Consider the following 21016-nt stretch of genomic DNA (forward strand, 5'->3'; position numbering starts at 1 on the left):
TTTACTAAGAATACTTAAGAAGTTTTTAAGAAGTTTGATTTAATACGATACAATCCCAATGCAAAATAGAATGCACCTTTATAAGTACTATGTACACATTATAAGCATAATATAAAAAAAAGCAATCCATTATATAGTGTGTGGAGTTCTCCTTGCATCCTGTTCATAACTTAGATGCATTTTTGTAGCTTCCACAAATCATTCGTACCATTTTCGAAAGCAGGTAATTAAGTTTTACAACATTATCAAGAATTTAACTTACTATTCCAAGTGAAAAAATGCATTTATTTCTTACCTTTTGACCAGTATATGCGTGTTATTAAAAAACGGGTTATTTAGTTAAGTTTTATGTTATCTCATTTATTTTGTATTTTCTACCTTTTTAATAAAGAGTTATTTATGGGCAATTTCATCTGGAAGTATATTACATTTTTGAACGTTTGCAATGGAAAACAGAGGATTAAATAACTACTCCAAAGTATTCATTTATAAAATTTTATTCTGAAGCATTAGATGAAAACATGCTTTACCCTGGAATCGTTATGTATAAGCAAAAATTGTAATTTAATATATTATACTGTCATTTCTTTTTCCAGCAAAAGCTTAAAAACTAAATTTATGGATTATTTCTGTCTGTAGATTTAAGTTGCATTGAAAATAAGGTTTTAGTAAAAAAAAAAAAAAAAATTAGAAAATTGCATTAGCATAGTTAAAAATAGAAATTAAGACATCAATAATAGCATAATTGAGACTAACATTGACGTCATTTTTTAAATACAAAAATTTATATAGTGTCAAATAGACTATATGATTCCAAATATACCTTACTTGAGAATAAAACAGTTTGGTAGAAATTTAAAATAATGTACTATTACTTGAAGAAAATTTATTTTATATCTCATAAAAGAAATTATTAATATAAATATTTTTTTGTTTCGTGGTATAATAGTTTTCTACAACTAAGATTTTCAAAATTTAGTTAAAAAATGAAACACGCACGAACGCACGCAGGCACACACACAAAAACGCCCACGCACTCATACACACACATTTTGAATTCATATACATATATGCATGCATTTATGAAATTTTTGAAGATTCACTAGGGCTAGTTGAATATAAATTTCATGATTTTTTAGTGTGATCATATGATCTGAAAGATATTTAAATTATTAAACCCCGGCTTTAATTAAAACAAATATTAATAGGAAATATTTTAGCTTAATTAATATTTTTGAGCCATAGATTTTGAACGGATATAATAATTTGTGAAGATTAGTTCTTAAACAACATCCTTATAGTCGTCTAACATTAAATTAAAAAAGAAAAATAGATGGTGAAATTCTAGCAAATCTATCAGAGTAATTTCCACATTTGATGTAAATTATTTTGGCAAGTCAAAAGAATTTACATAAAATGTGGAACATTACTCTTTGACTCTCAATGACGCTCTTACTTTCTAATCAGTGCCTTTACCTAAAATGTGTATAAATATAATATATAAAAAATGTATATAAAAATGCAATTTGATGATAAGGCTTCTGTTATAAACTAATTTCTTAATTTGTTTACTTTATTAGTCTTGTGGTCGTTAAACAGGAAATAAAAAAAAACCCTAGATCATAAAATTTTATTAATTCAATCAAAAACAATTCGAATTGATTAAGCAAAGAAAATTTTAAATACTGAAATATTATAGGAATTTCATCTCAAAACAAATTAGATTAAAAGCTACGTTGCCGAGTTTAAAGGATCATGCACAATATAAATATTTTAACTGAAAGTTAATTTCCTTTTCTCAAAAGTAAAAATAAATCACTTAGCTTCTAACATTTCTAATAATGAAGTGACGCAGCAGGTGTTCGTTATCTCCTCATTATCGAGCTTTGATGGATACATTCTATGTTTCGAATGAGGGCCCCTCCCTTCAACGGTATTCAGCCATTTTTCAAGGTAGCCGCATAGATGTAATATATTAGATTTAGCTGTGTTACGAATTTAAAGTAAAAATAATATCTTTTTTTGTTATCGATTTTAATTACACAACCATTTATCTGGATTAATTTGATAACCGTCAAACGAATTTTGGACATGGCAAATAATCTTAATTTGTCTTAATAGAAATTAGGATATTTGAAATCAAAATCTTTAAGAAATAAATCGTAAATTTATATAAATTACAAGCTTAACACAAATTCAAACTGCTTACTGGATTTTTAAGTAAAGTCAATGCACTTGCGAACTTGTTATGGAAGATTCGTCAAGAAAAGAAGGCAAAAACAACATAGGCAAAAAAGTTTGAGATATTTTTTTTATTATTTTTTTCTTTGTTTTTGAAACTTTTCTGCCACGTTAACTACTTTATATTTTTACTCATATATTCCAACTACACTTTAAGTCGTATAATATTATTTTAAAATATGTGGCCAATAGGTGAAAATGTAATTATTCAGAAAATTATTAAAATAATATAAATTCCAATGTAAAATAAATTCTGAAGACATATAATGCTTCACAATGCAAGATTAATCTTGAAACGAACTAAGTACACAAAGAATTGTTATTATTATTATTTATTTTTTTGCATCTTATTGAAAAGTATTTTCTAGCATGACACATTTAAATGCTTTAATTTATTTTTTAATATAACTTGAAAGCAAAAAAGAAGAAATTACTTAATTTTTTTGAAAATTTCATTTTATGGTTTATTAATTAAAACCTGTGTTTAATAAACAGCTAAAAATAAATTTATTACATGTTACGGACAGTACATAGTCTTAATCTTTAAACAACATTATGAATTTGCCAATGTAATGCACTATTGAAGTTATTTGAATATCATACGCCACTATTATCTAGGAGGTCAGTGAAATTAAGGATTTTCATAATCTGCCCAAACCAGCTTCTGCTTTCCCTTCATTTATGATTTCAGGGCATCTATAATTTAATGCATTTACATAACTTATATTCAATTTCTTCACATAAATATTTATAGCTTGGGTTTTAAAGGGGGGCTTCCAAAGGAATGGAAGTTTGCTATTGAATGTTAACATTTATAGCACGAATGGAATTTTGCGTCATATCTATTGATATAAATTTAAAACATTTATGGGAAACTAAATTCATTTGGAATTCATTTTTGCTATCACCGCATCATATATTTGATTATATTAAATTTTATTATCGATAAACCAAAACTATATGAAGTGGTTATTGATAACATTTTTTCACAAAGTAAAATCTCATCGTCATATAGCAGTTTGAAGACAAGCAACACGTATAAATAAAAAAGAAAATAAAAGTAACAGTAAAAAGTTCTTGATCAATTTGCATCCCAATTATGCGATGTTATGTATATGATGTTATTATATGATGTATGTTTCATACCCTTGATGCCAGATGTGTCGAAAACTGACAATCTTAGATTAGGTCTGACAAACTGAGATTATGAAGAGATCAGGCGTCCTTCTATTTCGGTCAGGGTTATCCCATTCTACCCCAGGCTTTGACAAATAATTCTTAGCTAGTTATCATTCCAAAATACCATATGAGATTTAGCATATTAACCTTTTGAGATTTAGGGTTAATTGGATCAGTAGGTGGAAAGATGATAATTAAAATATTCTTATGTTTTTATACACAGGCAACAATAAAAAAACGATCTTGCCAGAGATAAAACAAATGATGGAGTCGCCAGTAAATGAAACGGATAGAAAAGAGAAGGTAATAAAAATGAAGGCATGCATTACTTATAGAAAAAATCTGTTATATACGGTCCATGCCGATTATAGAAAAAGTGGGAAGATCAGTTTAGTGGAAATAGTTAGGATCGTGCCCCAATAAAGTATGGGCTTTCCTTCTTGATGTGCAGGGAATAAATGATGTAATAAATGATATACCTGCCATCACCTATGACTTGATTTAATCAATCAAGGTACATAGGTGGGTGGCAAAGTGGCAGTAAGTTCGTTTAGAGCTCTATTTTTAACGTTGAATTATTTCTCTCCCGTTGATTATCCGGCGCATGCGCTTAATGTATTTCAGTTTAAATGATTTTCATTTAATAAAACCGTGTAGACTTTTTATTGCATTATTTGATTAATACTGCGGATTCAGAAACATCTTTTTTGCTGAATAGATATGCATTAACTATTCCTATTTAAGAAAAAAAGACTACATCATATAAAACAAACAATTTTTTTTTTGTATGGCAATTTGCGAATAGATAAATTAGTGTTATTTTTTGAAATAAACGATTTTAAAAAGAGCTAAAGACGTTATAGGAAAAATTTATTTCGCTAAATTTTGCAAAAACTCGAAAATTCGACGTACCTTTAGGATAAGAAAGTCTTGCTTCTAAAGCTGGTTTTCCATCTCCACAATTATCTCTATCCCGAGGAAGACAGCGATCGCCACTTCCAACAACAACATCGTAGTTTGATTCCGGGTCCTCCACTTTGTCTAATGAATTGATTCTCAGTATTTGGTGCCTTTCAGGATCAGATATATACAAATGACCATCTGTGGGACTGAGCGTTATGTGATAGTGAGTTGACATGTCTGTTGTTCTGGAACACAAGGAAAGTCACATAAATTATTCTACAGAATATCCAAACACAAATTAAAGATAAAAGTAAAATTTAAAAATATTGCATTTATAATTCTCCAAATGCTGTTGCATCTAAAGCACAAATGAACCTATCTGAAGGCGAAAACATGGATTATATTCGACTGAAGATTATTGTGCATTAACGAATAGTAATAAAAAGGGATCTGGCCTGAAAGAAGAATTTTTTTCTTCTGTAAAGGGCCTTATTTTCATATACAAGTTGAACCTGGTAACCTGAAAAAATCCCCAAAAATTGTTATTTGGAGAATATTATCCTCAGCTTATTTGCTAGATTTGAGATTGGTTGTTTGAATGTCCCAATATTTAATTACATTTTTAATTTGTATTTAATTCTTATTTGTTTAGATTTGATGTTGCAATTTTAATTTTCGGAATTTTACAATATTTGTATTTTATATAATAATCCTTGGTCGTCTGGAGCCTGAATTTTTCCTTGACTGAAATCAGATCTCTTGCAGAAAAAATAATCTCCTGTCTGAAGGTGACCTTTGATAAAATCATCAGACCAAATTCACTTGTATTGATATTTTAAAAAACTTTTTATCTTATTAATAAATTACTGCAAACCAATCTTATCATTTTAAAATTGCCAACTGGCCTTTTGGAAAAATTCTAATGATACATTTTTACTATCTTCGAGTTTGTTTTTTATGGCACAAAAACCAGTCTTTGGCTAAGGCTGAGCCACATTCACGGAATTAAAATTTTTGTATCAATTTATAATAAAATCAAAACATGGAATGCATACAAAAACCAAATGTCTAAAGGCGTAAAAATGTTAGTCATGAAAAAGTGCAACCGTTATGTAATGTATGGTACTGTACTAAAAAGCATGGCTAATAATTATATATGATTTAAAAAACCAATATTTTTTTTAAAAGCTAAAAAGGTTCACATGCGGATTTTCAAAAAGCAACTTGCCCAAATCAGGGTGAGATTTCTGAAAGAATGTAAGGCGGTGTGAAGAAAACCGTTTACACTCTACAAGAATGTGTAGGATAGTATGAATGTGTAGGAACAGACATAGGATTGTTACAAACTGAAATTCCTATCTTCGAAGGAACTGGAAATAAATTTTGTATAACTTTATTATTGAATTTCTATCACACCCTTTAATTGAACTGTTAATTAATTTGCTTCAATAACAACTATGATCCAATTTTGTTCAAAGATTTTTTTTTGCTATTTGTTAAATTGATAAAAAATTACGATAAAATATAACTAATTAAGAATCAACAGAGAAACTGAGAGAATTCATTCCTAATATTTATCCCAACAACTGTCTCAGAATGGTTGTAAATAAGATGTTTATAATATGAATTTAAATTATTATGGAAATTTATTTGAAGTACGCGTGTCATTGGATCAATAAATTGTTGGAGATACGCCCACTATTTCAGACAACATCCATTATTTTATTTTGTCACTGCTAAACGGATTCTGCTCTTTTCAATATAATGTATAGTCAGAAACTATAAAATTATAAAAAGATTATGATCTGTTTATAATTTTATACAGAAATTTATTGTTATACAGAAATTTATCCAGAAGACTTGATTAATTTCTTTTTACGACTTACCCGTATTCAACCAAGTCTGCTCAAAGGACAGTTTATTATAAAAATAATAATGCATGTTTATATTTTATTTTTTCATAATGATATAATAATCATAATCATTATTCAAATCCTTTCTATTTTCTTGATGATAATAAGTTTAATGACAGTTCAGAATCTAAAATATTTCATATTAAAATATAATTCATCTCATTGTATCCCTTATCCATAGTTTTTCTTTCGCATCTATCATATCAGAGGCTTATAAGAAAAGAATTTACCTCATTCTGAATACTGTGTACACTTGACCATTTGGCGTTATTCTTCTGATGAGATTGAAATCTCCCACGTAGACGCTGCCGTCGGGACCAGATGTGAGAGCCACGGGAGCCAAAAGTTTGGCTTCTTTCGCCATCCCATTACACTCAGGACACAGTAACGGTCTTTGGTGGCCAGTGCCCATAAGGGTGGATATTACACGGGGTTGTTGCTTGAAGTAAATAGTAGTCCCATCTCCTTTTTGAAGAACACCTTGAATAAAGAAAGAGATTTGTTAAAAGACTGCGGTTAGTATGGCCATGTTTTCTCATTAGTTAGTTAATAATGTATGTAGTTTTAGCTGAGTAACTATTACTCAGGAATTAAATAAGTCTGTTTATATCAAATGAAATATTACCCTCGTGGAAATTATATCGATGGTGTATGTCTAAATTCCATCCTCCTAATTCGGATGTATCCATGTCGTATCCCTTCAGTGTCATTGAATGGGATGTCCAAATGATGCCTTGACAAGTGCTGTACTCATAACCGACAAATACTATTTAAAAAGAGACATAAAATAATACATTAATGCTTTGAATGAAGAAACAGTTAAAGGCATAATAATTAATTCTGGGTAAATTTTCATGGTTAAAGCTACTCAGTATCATTACGGTCAAAATAAAATTCAATAGGCAGAAGGCTAGCACATAAATTAACAAGTTGGTTCCATTTTGAAATTATTTAATTGCGGATCGCAGAACAGTTAAGTAAGTGGAAAATTTTAGGATGCAAAACTGAATTTATTTCTGTTGCACCAAACATTCATAAGGGTTGCACCTAAAAATCGTAATGTCTGAATTATCTTTATTCTATCTGTTCTATTTCTATGTTACATGATTAAATTGCGAATTCTGATTCAATGTTCGGCATGGCATAAAATGAACTTTTATAGAGTAGTTTTTCTTTTTTTGTTTTTAGATTATTATTTTAGTTAATGGTTTTTTTAATTAAAAGACTAGTACATACCAGAGAATAATAAAATCCATTCAAAGCCACTCAGGTAAAAAAAAATGCAAAAAGGATTTAATGATTTAATTCTGGATTTTGTTGATATTAATCAAATCTCGTTTTCCATTTAAAATTCATTTAGCAATATAATTATATTATTTTAGGTTTGATTTAAATAATTAAATATTAATTATTAAATATTTCTTTCCAATATTTACATTTAATTTAATAATAAAAAATTAATTAATTAAAAATTTCTTCAGAGATTTCATTTATGTTAAATACAGGATGCGTCATAAATCCGTGCAAACTTCAAGAATTTATGATAAAATAAGTAATGGTAGAAAAAATTTCAATTTTCAAGAATAGGATCAGAGACATAATGGAATTTTTCATATTTTAAAAAAAAATTCAAAATTAATCGAAAGAGAGCGCTCACACAACTTAATGAGACATTTTATGTAGGTCAAGATATCAATAAAGTACCTAGCTTAAAACAGAATTATCTTCGATCCCTATCCCTCTTATCGCCAGATCGTGTGTTTGGTGGTGAAAATTTTCTACAATAATGGATAATTTATAATTATTTCATTACAAAAGTTCAACACGAAAAAGAAATAAAAAAAATAAAAATAAAAAAAGCTCTATTTTGTTAAAGACGATGGTGAATTCAAAAAACGGGGGGGGGGGGTTAAAGGATCATCCACGAAGTGGCTGAACCATCTTTGAGTATCACATTGGAGAAAACATCATTGAAAAATTACCAACAGAGACTTCAACATAGAATAACGATGCCCTTGAAGCTGAGAAAATAAGGGGAATCCGAAATCAGCGATTTGACTTTTTCTGCGCGAAATCTTGAATTTGTATCCGGACATATAGAGCTTAAAGTCTAAAATTTAAATAATAACGGTCAAATGATATATTAAGCTTTAGAATGATCATGTTGAGTCTGCATTGCAGGAAAGACATGAGTTACCAGTCGTCACTTTTATGCAGGATGATGCTCCTCCCCACTTTAGATTCAAAATATTCCTGTTGGATTTTTTCACTGAAGGCCGAGGGATAAATCGAAGTTGTAAATTTTAGAGACCTTCATTATCCTCATACTTGATTCTGGCAGAATTCTTATAATGAGGAGACTTAACATATCGTATGTATCGGGACTTTCCAACCACTTTGGTGGAAATGAGAGATGTTATTCGATCGACCATTAGTAGCATAATCGCAACATACTATTTAAAAATCTTTATTAAATTCAACAAAGGATGACATTTTCGGCATTACAGGCGATCCCGGTACATGTAATCGCAACAGGCAGAAATTAAATTAGTAATTTTACAAACATTAAAAATGCAGAAAGACCGATAGAATATATACTGCTCTTTTTCTTAAAGGAAGGGGACAAAAGACTCCACAGTCAGGAAAGATCCCGAGCTCAGGAATTCAGGTTGACCTAAAGTTCGTTTCATTAAACAGAGTAAAGCAAGCTAATGTCCCAATTAGAAATTGAGTAGCGATGACTGGAACATCTAATGAGCCTGGGATCTTTTCTATGTGTATGAGTTCACTTGCAGAACGGATCGAACAGCAGCCTCATGAGTATGGCAGAATGAACGGAGGCATCTGACACCCCATGCAATGCTCGAGCTTGGGAGAGAAATTCATCATTTTCTCTATAATAGGATATTTTATGTTGATTGGTTCTCTCCAGATGGACCAACTCGCCTACCACCTGACAATCCAGGGTTAGGCCGGGCAGTCCTTAACTGCAATGAGATCAGGTTTCCTCCTTCCAAATGAAGTACTAAAAATTGTTTCCTCTGTAACATCGTTTCACATTAAGCTATAATAGACGCATTCAAGCGCCTTCCTTACCTAATAACTTGTGGTAGTGAACATCTTTTACTTTAAAATAAATGCACAATATCACTGTAAGCTGCGTTCCAACGGCCTGTAGCCTTTATGGATATGGTCGTAAATCTTCCAACTGACCCATTGCATGACCATCCTCGTCTGTGAACTTCAGTCGGCAGCTTATCGCAAATTGTAGGTAAAATGAACAGACATCAAAGCATAACGGGAAACCACAACAGAGGGGAAAATGTACCTGTCCCCGGACACTTACAGGTTAGAGTAATGGGCTTTATGGTGTTCTGTTTCCTTTTCCTATTCAGATCAGTTCCCACTTTCGGTAACATTTGAAATCATATTTTTAAAACTGGAAAAAATCCATTTTCTCTCTGTAAACTGAATTTTTTTTCCAAGCATTATTTCTTTTATTTGAAATTTTTGAAGTCTGTACAAATTTATGGCTCACCTGTATAAATCAATCTTCAGATTTGTATTTTTGAAAGAGTACTAATACAGACTTAATTTATGCTGTAGGACTTTATTAGAGGATTATTCATAGAAATCATTATTGAATTGGCTTGCAATTACTAATTATAACTATTTTAACTTCTAACAATTACTGTATATACAGGGTGTCTCAAAAACCTTGATCACAGCTATTATTCCTGAAATACTGAAACACTGTAAATTACAAAGTTGCATAAAAAAAGGTGCAAATTGCTATGAAATCAATTAAAGTTTTCAGAGGATTAAACTTTAAATAATACAAAATTTACATTCTTATACGGACCCCGTGCAAAAAAAAAAAAAAAAATATCCCTAGTGAGTAAAATGAGCCGCATCCTCTAATAATGTCATGTATGAAATTTCAGCATTTTATCACAAAAAGTCTCAAAGATATGAAACTACATAAATGCTAACTTTTCTATGCCTGAATATGAATTCGCAAAAAGAAAAAAATCATGTCGGATGTTCGTGTTTTAAGGCTCGTACACAAATTAACAAAGAAAGTAATGATTGACTAAATAAATAATAATTTTACTTTTTATTGGTTCAAAAGTATAAAAAATATGTAGAAATAATAACTTAAAGGAACGATTACCTAACTTAAAGAAAAGATTACTTTAGTGAAAGATTACATAAGATATTTTGCAAGTTCACTGACTATGCTATTTTTAAGTTATATTCTGTAATTCGTGACATAAAATTTTAAAGTATTTTTCAGGAAGCGTAGATTTTAAAATTTGTATTTAAAACTAAAGATATGAACCATATTTAATTTTCTTATGATGCATTCCTGCGTCGTGTCATCTACACTGAAGCTGTAAACATTTGCATTTTAATTTGAGGTTGATTCTTCTCCAACTTTGTTTTAACATATCTTTGAGAATTTTCATGACAAAATTCTGAAATTTTGCACATGCCTTTATTAGAGCATGGGGCACATTCTACTCACTGGAAATTTTTTTGTACGGTGTCCGTATAAAAATTAAATTTTGTATTTTTTAAAGTTTAACCCCCTGAAACTTTTAATCGATTTCATAACTTTTTGCACCTTTTTTTACGCAACTTTTTAATTTACAGTATATGTCTACGATCAATAGTTAAGAAATAGAAACTGGGGTCAAGATTTTTGAAACACCTTGTATAATTGATAATTTAAATATTTCGTAGAATTTGTCGCCATACATTGAATGTTTTAATTTAATCTATCATTTTAAAATTCAATTATCATTATCATTGAATTTAACTGAATTTATTTTTAAATACACACACACACACAACACAAATAATTCTCATTAATTCTTATAATTCTCATTATTTCTCTGATTCTCATTTAATTCTGAAATTTAAAATGAAAACATATTTATTAAAAAATTGCAATTTAAAATTTGGTCTTGTAAGCAATAAATCATTTGCAAATCTGTATACAAAGCGACTACTCATATTACGCTTCAGAACTCTCACATTGAGAGTAATATTTAGTAATGAAACTCATGTAATTTTATTATCAACAAGTACTTGATATTTATTTACGATTTATGAGAGGTATGACGCATTATATAAATATTGCATTGAAATTTATTATGAATTTCTTTAGTTACAAAGTAACATAATACATTTTTGTACATTAAAAAAAGTAACTACGAAGAAAAATATTTTTCTCTGCTAACATTTTATTTTTCTTCCTACTAAGCTCCTACGAAGCTTAAACTAAGATATGTGCACAATACAAAAGCAATACAAAGTTACCTTAACTAGATATAAGAAGTATAATGTATTTGCGAAAATCACGGAAGGATAAATCTTTTCGCCATTTGATTCTTTGTCACGTTCTCTCACATTTTTTTTCATACTTTATTAGATGGTATTTTTCTATTTTAAAACTTCCTTTTTCAGATCCAGTTCCAAATGTAATTTTCTGTATTAAAAATTTTTACGTAAGACTTTTCATGTATTTGAGAAATCTGGTTTCTTTTATCTCAGGTGAATTTTTATATTAAAGTGCTGAGAAATTATAAAAGTTGCAAGAATGATTTCTTTGATGCAGAGAAAAGAAGACAATTCTTAGGTGAGCAAATATTTCATAAAAAGTACTTTTCATGCTATTTTTCTAGTTTTAAAGCAGAATTCTTTGAAAAACTTAAATATTTGACTATTAAAGTTGTTTTAAGTATTTACTTTTATTTCTTAGAGAATTATTTTCCAGAACCTTTTTTTAACTAAATGTTAAGCATCGTTAAGCTGGGAGTTTTTTAATAATTAAAAAAATGAACATTTACATAAATCCTAAGGATAGCAAAGTTAAGTCCATTTTAAATATGAATATTATATAAAAATAAGAGATAAAAATTAAATTTCCGTACTTATAAGGTAAGACAAATGGGCAAAGTTCAAAATTAAATTAGAGAAAATTTAAAAAAAAAACTTTATTAAAGTACTAAAAAGCCCAATTTTCTCTCATTTTTATTATTTTTGATCTTTTAAACTTTTATATATAACTCAGTTGGATAAATATCACAGAATGTTAAACACAATGTTTTCCACATTCATTATCAGATACTGCCATATCTAGGACCAAATAATGAGATATATTAAATTGAATTAATTTATTCATTAAATTCAAGTTGTAATCGATAATTTACTTATAAAATTATTTAAATTAGCTATTAACTTATACTTGTTTTGAAGGAAATAGTTTATTTTCATATTATTATCTAAAGTACTGTGTTGTTATCGAGAACATAAAAGAATACAACATTTTAAAACTCTTGAAAATTAGAAAGTAAGCGAAAAATGGATTTCAAAATTATATTTTAACAAACATGAATTATGTCAAGTTAAGTAAAATAGCATGAAAAAGAATGTGCATTAATTAGTATATTTTTTTATCTTTAAAAATAGAAGAATTCTTCATAAAAAATATAGGTTTAAAGATTAAGGAAGTTAAGGAAATTGCTTCATGATTGATACTTTACATGATTACATGGAAAATTTCAGGAAGATTGCTCTAATAACCTGTTATTATTTTCCCTAAGCAATTTAACATCTTTTGAATGTTTCAAAGCCAAGAAGCATAGCTTTCAACAAAATAATTCTAGAAACTTATAATTATATTAAGAAATAAAAGATATATACGGTATTTAAATGAAAATATTACTTAAGGAACTAATTTACTCAACAGAAAACAAGCACCATAGTTTAACATGATAACAAACAGGTTACATGTTTACAGTACGCTGAAAGGTAATCGTGCAATACAGAGGACTTTTCTCACAAAAGAAGTTTATTACAAAAATAAAGCGGAAAAAAATATGGAAAAAAAATGTTTGCATGGATTACGCATTTTATTATATAAGCTACACTATAAAATAAAATTTAATTAAAACAAATTTTGAAATATTATGTGTGATATAAATCATTTAAAATGATTTACGAGTAACACGATGAATTTTTAATTAAAACACTTTTTAAAAACTAAAGTTTTACCACTCTAGTAAAATTATAATTTATAGATTTATAATTTTAATAAAGATTTTTTTAGCAATATTTTCATAATATTTTTACAGTTTCAAAGTTCGTCTACAGGATTATAATTCCTAAAACTGGATCATTCCAACCTTTCATTATTTGGCATATTGTAAGAATAATCTTTTTATATAAAAACAACAGTAGAAATATATTTGGAAAGTTAAAGAAATTGCAATTGTTTTAAGTACCTCTAGATGATATTGTTCTGTATAAGATTTGTAAGGATAATTCTTTGCCTCTTTTCCATATTTTATTGTATACAATATAATAAAAAATTAACTCTTTTGTGAAATATTCACTAAAAATATCATTGAAATTTTACATTAAATTGTAATATAAGAAAAATCTGATAATGATAACATAAATTTCAAACTTTGACAGAGACTCGTTTTCATTCCTTCTTGGTTTGCTTATTCGAAAAAATGAGCAATATTTGCATTCATTCTTCTTCTTCTTCATTCACTCTTATCATCTCAAGCATGCAGCCTGTTGCACAAAGAGTCTCTCCAAATTTCTAACATTTCAGCCTATTTGGCGCAATAAGTTCTTCCATCGGTTCAAAACAATCTGCTTCAGATCTTTTTCAACGCCATTCAGCCATCTGTTTGATGGTTTGCCTTCTTCGTCATTTATCTCATTTCACGAAAAAACTTTTTCTTTCTTCTCATTTGTTTTAGTTGGGAATGCATCTTCGTATCTAAATATATGACTTAACCATCTAATATGAGATACCTATGCTATTGTGGCAATAGAGACCACGCAAGATTTTTTTATAGTTTTCATGTTTATATTTTCCATATATTTTTTTGTTTCATTTCCCCAATGATCTTCCTTAAGATTTTTCTACCAAATGGTAACAGCGTGACCTTTTCTATCTTCTGAATTGTCCAGTATTCACTCCTATACTAGGCAACAGGTTTAATCAAAGCCTTAGATTAACTTATTTTTGGTTTTATGCTTATCAATTTTGAATTAATTCTAGGTATGGAAATTTCTATATTCACAGATAGCCTATTTGTTTACTCCGATTTTTATGCTATTACATCTTGAGATCATTGTATCTAGATATTTAAATTATTTAATTGAACCGAAGGTATAATTATGGATCCTCCAGTGGAGATATATTCATGGGTTTTTTTATATTTGCAATTATAAATTTATTTTTTTATTTCTTTATTTACGGTTAAACCATATTCTCTACAGCATTCTCAAATGACATACAAGCCTCGATAAGAACGTATTTAGTTCGTTCAATGACATCGATATCATCGGGGAAAGACAGAAGTTTGATCAGGCTGTGTCGAATATTTCCATTTGTAATTAATTCAGAGATTCTTACGGTTTTTTCGAGAGTCAAGCTAAAACAGAAAGCAAATGAGTGGATCTCCTTGTAGCAGATCATTCTCAGCATAGAAAGGCTCTAAGAAATGCAACATAATTTCAAGTTTACATACCGTAATTCTAAGAGTCATCCTTGTAAGATTTATATGTTTCTTTGGAAAGTTAAAATCCATCATTATCTGGAGTAATTTTTCTTCATTGATAGCGTCATACGCAGAATTAAAGACGATGAAAAAAGGATCTTATTACTATATTAAAATATAGAGAGAAACATCAAGAAATGATGAAATCTTCTTCAAATGTTAATGATCTATTCTACTTTATTACATAAAACATTCATAGTAAATGATTTATTGGAAAAGGATTTAAATTATAAATATATGCAAATTAAATCAAACATGTTCATTGTATCAATCGATATATGGAATATGATATATGGTATTATGATATATGGTATATGGTATATGGTATTATGATATATGGTATATGGTATTATGATTTATGGTATATGGTATTATGATATATGGTATAATGCTCCTATTTGGAATTTTTTTATCCAAATAGCGGATATATTTCTTATATATATAGAAATATATCCGCTAGCGATTAATGAAATCGATTGGGATATTAATTAATTTCGACTCAAGCGCTTAGGTAAAAGTTCATTTAGCGGATATTTTTAATCTTTGAACTAAAGTAAGCATTGAAGATGCCTTATTTTGAAACACATGTTCCATTTATTATGTAAATCCATTTATTATCAATTCGAAGAAATCACGATGCTGTTAAAAAATTGCCTCTGTAACATATCTTCAAATTGAAAGGTATCATTGGTGGTAATGTAATTTCACTTTCTGATTCATCGTAAACGTTGCACATATAATAATCGTAACCTTTCTTCTTTAGCTTTCAACATTGGAAAAAAAACATGCGATTTTCTGTTTGATGCAAAAATGAAAGTCGGTTTAAATTCTATAGCAAAAAAGAGAGCTATGTTAACAATTATTCCAAAAAATATTTATTTTACATCTATTGTCAGAATTCAGAGCAAACATTGTACAGCTAAACTGTAATCATTAAAAAACCATTTTATATTTTAAAAAATGGTTAAAAATTAGATTTGAGCTATAATGCTTTCACTCACCATATCAAGAAAATGCCAAATCTCATACAATTGTTTGAATTACTTATTTCTACACTACAAAGTACATTTGTGAGTAACATTTGGCATAAACTTAACTGCAGTGCGTTAACACATATGGATTCCGATTTATTATTAGCAGAGATAGAGATATGCACAATTAGAGTAATTACGATTGAATTTGAAAATACACGCTTTTGACTGAATAGAAATGGAAGAAACGCATTCATTATCTGTATAGTAAAAAAAAAAAAAAAAAAAGAATGAAACTCTAAAAGACTCCCTAGTAATGAACTTTTGCATATATAAATAATTTTTCAGCCTAGTACTAGTATGAGTTTTAATTAATAACATATTAATAATTAGTATATCATTAGTATTATCAACCATATAAAATGAATTAAAAATATGAAAGCATTCCATTAACCACTTAACGTAATTAATATTTTGTGAGCATTTCATTGACTAAATAAGCTTAATTAATATTATTTAATTAACCACTACTACACTAAATATAGCTTAGGGCAGTTATATATATTCTTAGACGGTTTTAATCAATGGAAGATAGGAGCTGCATTCATAGACTTTATTTTTTTAAGTGATAACATCTTTCAAGTGCTTAATTTGAATGCTCTGAAATTATGCTTTTTAAAAAAATATATTTCTGCTTTGAGTTGAACTAGTAAAAAAAATAATGATAAAAAAAATAATAAAGAATACAGCTGATATATTGAAAATAGTTTGAATTTTAGCTAGCGTTTCTTGTTCTTATTTCTTTTGTTATTTTTAAACGGATTTTTATAAACAATTTTTCATGACTTCTTAATGTTTTTAAGGCTTTTAATTTTATATATTAGAGTTTTCCATTGATATTATCATATTCCAGATTTATTTACATTTAAATCGGTTGATTTTAATTATTATACTACACGAAAAGATATGATAATGTATGATTATATAATACTCATGATAATAAATGGAGAAATATACCCAACTATACTGTAACTATACTAAAACTATACTGCGAGGAAATCAAATCCCAACTACTTAATACGAGTCCTAAAAATGTATTGTAATTATAAATATATTATATGCTCACAATTCCTGATGATTTGAGTATTTCTCTTAGCCTCTTACAGTTTTACGATTTTAATTTGACATTAATATATTTCATCAGAAAACAATATTTTAAAAAAAGTATTTTGAAAATCTCTAATCTTGTTGCCAATAACCAAAAGGAAGGTCAATAGAGTATTGAATAACTCTATTATTAAGATTTTAAAATAGAGAGACAAGTTAATCGGTTATTTTTCCAACTTTGTTTTCTCAACGATAAAACCGAAAAAGAAATGTCATTAAGAAGGCTAATCGCAATTAAGCTTTTAAGCAAAACGAACTATGCATTAACAGTGATAAGTTGAAAAGAAAAAAACGAATAAAATACGAATTGTTCATTCAAACAACGTTCTTAAAATACTCTGTGGGGTACATAAAATCCTTAAATGAGACTTTAAACGATCAAATTCCATTTTTTTCGTCGTTCCCCGGCGGGAAAAAAAGCTGGGAATAAATTACTTAATTATTCTGCTCGAGGCGAATCGGCTGTGCCGAAATCCCCTACAGCATGCAGATGCAGCGGTTGAGTCACACTTGCCGAAAGTGATCATGCAGGAAATGAAATCTCTAATCTCCGGGAAGGGACGATGTTCGGCTGTAATTAGACCAACGTCAATTTTACAGGCTCGCGCCGGAAGTTGTTTCGTGTAGGTGGCTGTTAATGGCCAGAATTTGAGGCGAGATCAATGGCAAAACTGTATAAACCTCGCACGTCCGGAGGATGGGGTATGGAATTGCTTTTGGAATTTAGGTGACAATCATATTTGTTTTTGAATTAACTCTAAAATATCTCGGGCAGGAATGAAATCATGTTTCATTTGGCAAAATATGCGTAGATATTTTAATTATATTTAATTATGGTAGTTAGTGGATGTGATGCAGAATTATTGAGTTGCCTTTAGAATTTTAGTGGAGATTATTTCTATTTCATTTTAGCCATAATTATTTCAGATGGAATAGAAATAATGTTTTATAAAATATATGTGTATAAATATTCTATAATTATATTCATGGAAGTTAATTATATTAGCCAATATTAATATTAATGAACGTTGTTTCAGAAGGATAAATTAAGGGAATCTTCAGGAATTTAAATAAAGTTTCATTGTTTTAAATAAAGTTCATTTGTTTTGCAAAAATTTCACACAAGCATAAATTCCATGCACATAATATAATTTTTCTGTAGTATTTATTTTCTAGTTTAAATTTAATTACCTGATGTTATATACTTTGAAACTCGTGATTACGCAAATTATATATTAAAAAAATTCGTCTGGCTATCAGAAAATATGTTGTATTGTCAACTGTGATATAAAGAAAATTCTTCCTCAATAACTAAAATTGCCAAAAAATACTTTTATGTATTTTTAAGATTTCGCATTTTATTTAATTACCTTAATATGACGGCAGATGTTGGTAATCATATCAATAAACAATTAATAAAAAATTTTGAAGCACATTTATTCAATTACACTCATTAAATTTTTCGTCTTTTAAGAAATTTTAACTTTCTTATTCCGATTAAAAAATAAAAAATCTATTTTAGATCTTGATATAAGAAGCTGAAATTAAAGAATTTTGTAACTGGCATTTGGATCTCATCTTCCCATGTTACTTAAGTTGAACGATAGAGAAAGTTGAAAATTTTCATACATTCAAATCGATGAAAATCATAATATAAAAGAGAAAGCTTTCTTTTTCGTAAACACTCAACAATGTGTTCCTGTTCTTTAGAAGAAATTTATAAGCTCAGTTTTAGCACAATAAGTTGTTTGTTTAGATTAATTTTTCACTTTTTTTATTGTATACTAATCAATTAGTTGCGAGGATTATTTTTTAAAAAATCTCTCGAGTCCTTCTTTTTAAAATCAAGGGATGGCGTATATAAATGTCTCCGCAATACAAATGGTTGCATCATAAATTTTTCAAAAAATCATAATAAAGCGAATAAGATATCACTTTTATTAGATAAAAAATTACACATCGGCCTCGTCAAAATGAAGATTTGCATTGACGTGGTTGCACGTCAAACCCATTTAACTGGTTAATATCGTACTATGGCACAGAGCCGCAGTTTGGTAAAAATCATATTTAAAACATATATAAATCATATATCAACATGGCTTACATTTTATTCCTCTCGCTTTGCTTTTTAAAGAGCTTTACAGTTACGAAATGACTTATTTCAATTGTGCAAGATGTAGAACCAAGTCTGCAACCTCGAAAATATATTCGTACATGTTTTAGAAGCTGTAGCAGAAGATTGATTATTATTTTGATTCTTGGCTTTTCGATTCATCTGCTGAATAATGTCTATCAAATACTTGTAAATTTTAAGTATTTGGAGTTGAAATATTGAAACACCTCTTACATTGTATTGTTTGTTTCCTGCTTCAGAATTGTATTGTCATCATCATCATCTAAAGATGACGTATTTTATCTTCAGCCTATGTGTTTAGTCTATGATGAAATTTCAGTGTTATACTCTTTAAACTATTAGGTGAATATTACGTGATGAGAGGAGATGATCACTTCTAAGAAAATGAGTCATTACCTTGGATCAACTTGCATAGTATTTCGCATTTTCTTCCTATAGCACAATTTCTTTTTGTTAGAGTACGGATATTCTTTTGAAGTTAGATATTGAGTAAACAGATACAGAGTTGTTTAATAAACCAGCTTTCCTCAATATATTTTTTCCCTGAGTTAGTGCGATAAGTGTGAAAGAAGATCCATTGACATTAACGGTGTATACGGAAAGAGCTTATTTTGGATGGATTCGCACTCCTTTACTCGCTTTCTTTCGATAGTCGTATCTATTTGTGTTATATTACAGATCTTCTTTTGCTGCATTGCAGATTTCTTCGACTTATTTTTCCAACTGAATTTCTTTATATGCTGAAGGAGTCCTTTCTGTGACTTTCATCAGACATTTCCCTTTCGAGTTTAGTAAAATTCCAACTTTTTATATAAAACACCACCTAATAGCATTTTATAAATCTTTTTTTAAATTTTTCTGCATTTGTTTTCTGTAAAATAATAATTGTCTATGTAGAAAGAAGGATAAAATTAGATTATAAATTCCTGCACATTTAGCTATAAAAAAGGCTTGAACGATTCGATCGTTAAAATATCCTTACATTTAAACTGGATCTAAAACTCTGCCAAACAAATATTATCTATTTGAGTAACCAAAGTAAATAAGTATCCTCTTCCTTCTTTTCAGAAAAAAAATATTTTTTCCGTGTAATTTTATAAAAATCAACGCTTTACCGTATACGTTCTTTTGGATTCTTATTTGGTTGTAAATCAGATAATAAATTAATTTTTGACTAATGAATTTACATTTACGAACTTAAATTTAATCAGATATTAAAATGACTTTTAAAAAGTGACAAAGTCTTCACCAAATATTAAGGACTTCAAAATAACTTTTTTGAAGATTAATTAGGTAAATGCTTTGTTTATGGTACTCGAAGACAATTTTTGGCTGAATTTTGAATAGTCCTGAAATAATGAGGATTACACGTATGCTGAATCACTAATCTTTAATTATCCTCTCCTCACCACCGGCAAGAGGCTCGAATACGGAGAAAATAATGCATATCATTTATGCGTAAGTGGTGTATCTTCGTATAAAACGGTTCTAGAACTATATAAAATCCAGGTCGTTAAATTTAATTTCTATCAGTAAAACAAAGAAATTTTTGACTAATTTTTCATTTTCAAAATACACGATGAAATGACTGTCTTTTTTGGACCATTAGTTATTTATTTCATTTCTGGATATTAAAACATATCAAATTAGTTTTAAAACATTACGTTCGAAAAGCAAGTGCCAAACTTTGTTTCCTATCTTAACTCTGATATCAGCGGAGGGGGAATTCGTAATCAGGGGCGGCTGGTTTATTAAATAAATGCAATTCCAGATTATAATGAATAACATGGAATCTATTTAGTCTTACTAACATGAGACATCGTTCATTATTATTTATTTTCACTTTTCACTTTATTGTTAGATTTCGAATAATTATTTTGAGGCGCTTGTAACCACATAAAAGTAATTTAAACTGTTGTA

The 21016-nt window shown here is 28.5% G+C and overlaps 1 protein-coding gene across 2 annotated transcripts in view; it reads right to left on the bottom strand.

Moving 5' to 3' along the window:
* LOC129963242 (teneurin-m-like) overlaps positions 1-21016 on the bottom strand; it is a 638728-nt gene that overhangs the window by 52338 nt on the left and 565374 nt on the right. For both annotated transcript variants that reach the window (XM_056077466.1, XM_056077465.1), the window contains exons 22-24: positions 6862-7002; positions 6467-6716; positions 4333-4568 (exon numbers count right to left, since the gene is read on the bottom strand). In XM_056077466.1, the coding sequence (XP_055933441.1) occupies positions 4333-4568; positions 6467-6716; positions 6862-7002 (627 nt within the window). The remainder of the gene's footprint in view (positions 1-4332; positions 4569-6466; positions 6717-6861; positions 7003-21016) is intronic.

This window comes from Argiope bruennichi, chromosome 3 (genome assembly GCF_947563725.1).
Source record: "Argiope bruennichi chromosome 3, qqArgBrue1.1, whole genome shotgun sequence".
Taxonomy (NCBI): Eukaryota; Metazoa; Arthropoda; class Arachnida; order Araneae; family Araneidae; genus Argiope; species Argiope bruennichi.